At 58.8% G+C, this 5,634-nt stretch overlaps 1 protein-coding gene across 1 annotated transcript; it reads right to left on the reverse strand.

Moving 5' to 3' along the window:
* Positions 1-567: 567 nt before the first annotated feature.
* On the reverse strand, positions 568-4,333 carry GPR88 (G protein-coupled receptor 88). The gene is made up of 2 exons (XM_037051323.1): positions 3,984-4,333; positions 568-3,625 (listed from the first exon to the last, which is right to left on the reverse strand). Exon 2 carries the CDS (start codon positions 3,554-3,556, stop codon positions 2,414-2,416), a length of 1,143 nt encoding a protein of 380 aa, XP_036907218.1. The 5' UTR covers positions 3,557-3,625; positions 3,984-4,333; the 3' UTR covers positions 568-2,413.
* Positions 4,334-5,634: the final 1,301 nt, after the last annotated feature.

The raw sequence follows: 5,634 nt of genomic DNA on the forward strand, positions 1-5,634 counted from the left end.
ATTGGTTAATAACACGGCATGGGTTTCCGGGGAACACTTCCACGATGCATCATCAGGATATTGTGTTGTGTGTTCACCGCCGGAAGTCGTCCCCGGTTATCCCTTCATTATCCTCTTCTACCACTCCCGGCCCCGCCCCCGACTTCCCTCCAACCACCATACCGCTCTCTGTGTCTATGTTCTTTTTATTCTTTGTCTAATCCCTTCACCCATCACACCCAGCCCCACCCCACCCCCACCCTGCCAGCTGTCAATCTATTCTCTGTCTCCACTGTAGCAAAGGGCCCCCAGCCTCCCCAAGAGGAACATCCTCCACTCTGCAGTCGTTGCAACCTATTCCCCGAAGTGGAAATCATACCTGCTTCTTTGCAGTGCCGGTATATGCACCCTCTTTTGCTACGTAAGTGGGAATAATTTTAGAAACCAAAAATAAAATCAAAGAAAGCCAGAAAAACAACAACAACAAAAAAAACCCATGCTTTCCCCACTGGTGCTTCGGAACACGGTGTCACCTGACACGGTGACAAGGAGGGATTCGAGCCCAGAGACGGAAGAAAACTCGGAGGAATGGTTGACTGCACTTTAATGATCTGAATCAAGGGCAACGGGAACAGAGGAAACCTTAGTGCGAGGGAAAGGTGCATGCACTGAGGGGTTCCATCGATAAAACAGCTGCCGGCCTGTGGTTGGTGGTGAGCACATTTGTTTGGCTTCGCTTTACCACAGACGCCTCCGAGTGTCCTGCCCCGCCCACAATTCTTCAAATGCACAAGTTTTTTCAGCCTCCAGGCTCAAAATGTCCAGAAGAGAGACAAAGCAATCATCCAGGTGACAGACTGTTCGCCCGGGGTCGGATTGCCGACACCTGTTTATGGTAAATTTCTTCCCGTGTCCATGTGATAAAGTGATTTTACACGATGCTGCATTTCCAAAATTGCTAAGTAAACTTAGTAAACCAGAGATGAAAATGGCAAGCCTCACAGCGGACCCTGTAGAATGGACCCATATGAACGTCCATTGCCTATAACCGAGTTCGAGACACTTCCTCTAACAGACATGATATTAATGTTAATGTCATGGTAATGTCTACAAACTGCATAAGAAACAGTGCTGCCTTCTAACGGGTGGCTTAACACAACCCTGAAAGAGCACAGGTGGCTTTTTAAACCACACTGTTGATCCATCTGGACTGGCTCCATTTGCAAGATAAAGTCCCAGCTGGGCATTGTCTCATAAACTGGGTCAAGAGGAGAAGGACTCTGGGGAGCCAGAGATGTCTCTGCGTCTGTCCCTTTTCAAATAATCGAAGGCTGCTTCTCCTGGCGTCTGGAAGAAGGAAAATGTCCTTGTCTCATGAGTATTGCTTGAGGAGACCACATGCCCGGTAAGTTCTAGCATCCAGGAGCATGCAACAGCAGCTGGTATTAGCTATGCAGTCACGGAATTATGAGGGTGTAATTAGTGTGCATGGCGGTGTTCTTAATGGTGAAGAGAAAAACAGAACTCGCTCTCCTTTGAAGCCGTTGTGGCACAGAGTTCCAAGCCGCAATCACACCCCTAAGGCAAGTAAGTGGATTGCAGAACGAGGGGGGTTGCAACAAGTGTGCATGCTTGTACAGAAAACGCGAGCCTGGCACCCGAAACAGGAAAGCCTCCGGTGTCCTCAAAATGCCCATCGCTGGCCCAGAGCACGGATCAGCGCAATGCAAACGTCTCACTCTAACATCCAACGCCACTTAGAAAGGAAAATAGGACTGCAAAACAATATATCTGGGGTTATTTTCTCCTCACTGGCTACGATGCTATCTCATTCGGAGATGATTTTGCTTTATAGAAAAAACCCTTTTTTTTTTAAAGAATAAAGGGCTGGAGGTCTTCATGGCCAGTCACACTGGGGCACACACCTGCCGCTTCCTTGTCCAGGTGAACCCTCGCGGATGGGGTGCTTCCTAAGATACATGTGAAGTATGCATCCCTTCACCCACCGTGTTCCCTGAGGCTCATGCTGATTCGGGGCGCTTCACACATTTCTTAAGACGACGAAGGTGAAAGGGTGACGCGTGCTCCCAGCTCTTTCCCCCAAACTGTTGAAATGCATTAACTGGTTCTTTTTAAAAGTCAGTTTGCAATTCCCAAAGTCAGTGTCTCTGTCTCTGTCTCTGGTGTTTTGACGTTGGGACGTCTCTAAACCACAGACAAGGGGTAAAAATCAGGTGGCCGCCCAAAATGACTTCGGGACCCCAATCAGGGAGAGACCTTGGTTCCCGTATCTCCCCCTGAGGGTGGAAGGAGAGATCTTCGCACCAGTTTTCTGGGCTTCACGCAGGAGCCTCGGGGCAGGGGACCCTTCCCGAGGGCGGGAGGCGAAGGGGGAGCCAGGACGCTGGGAGCCGGGACTCTCCGCCTCCCCCGGTCACCACTGCTGGCCCGCGGCGCGGGAGCCCAGAGGCGCCTGGGACACGGCGGGCACAGCGGGCGCATCACTCACGCCGGGCAGCACGGAGCGCACGGAGCGGCGGAACTCCTCGTTCCTCCAGGTGTAGAGCAGCGGGTTGAGCGCAGACAGCGCGCAGCACAGGAGCCAGCTGGCCGCCTGCACGCCCCAGGGCACGGGCAGCGCAAGGCCGCTGGCCAGGCTGACCCACACGAGCGGCTGCGTGGCCAGCAGGAAGACGCAGCACAGCAGCAGCACGGACAGGCCGCTGAGCCGTCGTTGGATGCGGCGAGGCTGCAGCGGGGCCGGCAGGGGCGGCGTGGGCGCGGAGAGCGCGGGCAGCGCGGGGGCGCCGGGGCCGGGCGCGCGCGGGGCTGTGGGGAGCGCGGCGGCGGCGGCCGCGCAGCCGGGCAGCTGGTGCAGCAGGTGGAAGTTGAGCACGCTGACCCGCTTGACGCTGACGCGCACGCGGCGCACGATGCCCAGGTAGCAGTGCAGCAGGAGCGCCGTCTGCGCCAGCAGCGCCGCGGCCGCCAGCAGCGCGGGGTAGTGCACGCCCGGGGCCGCGGGGCCGGGGCGCGGCGCCCAGGGCGGCAGCGCCAGCACGAGGCCCAGCGCCAGCGCCCAGGACAGCGCCAGCATCCCCGCCGTGTGGCGCCGCTGGTACAGCGCCTGGTAGGTGGCGGGCGCGCGGGTGATGAGCAGGTAGCGGTTCAGCGCCACCAGGCAGTGAGACATCAGGGACACGGTGAGGCCCAGGCCCAGCAGCGCGCCCCGCAGCAGGCGGTAGCTGCCCCCCGCGCCGTCCCAGCCCCCGGGGGGCCCGGCCGCGCTGGCCGGCAGCAGCCCCAGCACCGCCTCCTGCGGCATCCAGAGGGCGCAGACGCTGAGGTCGGCGGCGCACCCGTTGACGATGAAGGCGTTGCTGGTGGTCTGCAGCTTGCGGAAGGACGACACGAGGTAGATGACCATGCCGTTGGCCAGCGTGCCCCCGATGGCCAGGCCGGAGTACAGGAGGGACACCGGGATGCGCCGGCCAGCCCACGACCCCTCTTCCTCGCAGAGCAGCAGCAGCGACCCCCCGGCGGTGGAGGAGGCGGACTCGGAGGAGGAGTTGGTCATCGTGGCCAGCGCTTCACACCTCGCGGGCTAGCGCGGGCTCCTGGCGGCGCGGCCCATGCCGACGCCCGCCTGCAGGGAGGGCAAAGACACCCTTCAGCCTTCTGCCAGCGGCACAAAAGGCTGCAGCAGGAACACGGGCTGGGGGAGGGGGAGAGGCAACCGGAGGAGACGGGGGTGGCAGATGACAGGTATGTGCCTGGGGAGTGTCTCCCGCCCCAGGAAAAGGCCTCTGCACTCGGCAGGCACCCGCGGAGCCCTGGGATGGAGCAATGCCGAAAACAGCCTCCTTCTGCCCCACGAGTCCATGCTCACACACTCACACTCACACTCACACGCATGCTGGGGAACACTGCCAGGTGGAGCCCCTAGTTTGCAGGAGAAAGTAGAGGCAGCTCCGCAAGGGGGAAAGGAGTTGGGGGTCCCTTACTTTTGGGCTGGTCCTCAGCTGGCAGCGGCGGAGGGAGGGACGCCAGGAGGTACCTCCTCATTAGCAGCATCTGTGGTCCCGAAATCAGCAGGACAAACTCAGCGGGGATCGGTGCCAAGAGCAAGTGCCCGTGTCTCCCAAGCAGCTTCCAGGCACATGGTCCCGGGCGGAAACCGGCAGCAGCAGCAGGGGGAGCCTCCCCGCGGGGGAGCCTCCGCAGCCTGCAGGCGGCCGGGAGATCCCGCGGGCTGCGAGCCCGGCGGGTGGGCAGGAGCCAGCCGGGCGCCGGGCTGCTTGTCTGCACAGCCGAGGCTGAGCTCCAGAAAGCAGCACCCACTCCGTGCTCAGGAGCGAGCGGGGTGGCTGACAGGGTGAACCCACTCGGAGCTCTCTCCTGCTTAGTTATCCATCACCTGGGGGAAAGCAGCCTTTCCACACAGCATGAATTATTCAACAGCTTCCAACTTGTGAAAGGAAGAGAAATATCTTGCTCCCCAGTCCTGTAATTAACAAGTTTCTCTGCCTTCTCTCTCTCTCTCTCTCTCTCTCTCTCAACCACCTCATTTTCCACCCTGCTTCATTTGTCTTTGTTCCCCCACCCCGCCCCCACCCCGTGGATGGTGGAATAAAATTCAGCAACCCCAGTGTTTCCTTCCAGTGTGATGCACTCTGGGGTCGAGTTTTTTCTTAGGCGTAATACACTCCCAGGACCAGGGCTGGCCCCTCTATCCCACATTTTCAGAGAGAATTACTTTATAGCCTAATTGAAATTTATTTTTTTCCCCTTCGCCATGGTGGGACATAGGTGATGATCCTCAGAGGATCTTCAAGTCTCAGGTTAAATCCATTTTTATTTTTTTATTTTTCTCATCGCTGAGCTCCTTTCAGAGCCTGACTGCTGTTTCAGCCAGGAAATGGTTGGAGGGCGGGGAAATGGACGGAGGGTGAGAAACCGGAGGAGCAGGGGAACCCAGGGTCCGGAGGAGCCTGCGGGGCGCGCACAGCAGCGCCTCCTCCGGGCCGCTCCCCCCCACCCCCACCCCCGTGGTCAGTGGTCCAGGTCCTCAGGTCCTCCGTCTGGTGCCGACTCTGGCACAAGCACGCGGTGAACCATTCCAAGTGGGTAATGCCTGCCCCCGGGAAGTCATTTTTTCACTGGGAAAATCATTAATTTGAAGATTTAACTCAGTATGGACTAAGGTAGGGTGGCATTATGGAAACACTGCTGGGTCGGGTGTCAGGACGCCCGGGTTCTGAGCTGTGATGGGTCACTTTCATCTTGTCAAATGCGAAGTTCCCACTCAGTGACCCTGTCCGGCAGCACCAGGGTCGCTAGGAAACTCGATAGAAACGATTGGGACCCACTGAGTCAGAGTTGCTGGCAATGGGCCCGGAGCCCCACATTTTGGCGAGCCCTCCAGGCGGCCCCTGTGCACCCTGAGGTTTGCACACCACCGCCGCAGGCTGCCATCCTTGGCGTCTTACCCCATCCTCACCTGTCCACCCACCTCGCAGCCCCACATCCGCTGCAGATGCTGTGGGGACTTGCCGGGCTGGCTTGTGCACGGTCTTTCCTCTCCCACCCAGGCATCTCCGTGGGGGTGGGTCAGAGCATGCCGGTTCCCCGGCTGCCCCTCCATGACCTGCCCCA

This window comes from Sturnira hondurensis, unplaced genomic scaffold (genome assembly GCF_014824575.4).
Source record: "Sturnira hondurensis isolate 20B ecotype Veracruz unplaced genomic scaffold, ASM1482457v3 Scaffold0007217, whole genome shotgun sequence".
In the NCBI taxonomy this organism is placed as follows: Eukaryota; Metazoa; Chordata; class Mammalia; order Chiroptera; family Phyllostomidae; genus Sturnira; species Sturnira hondurensis.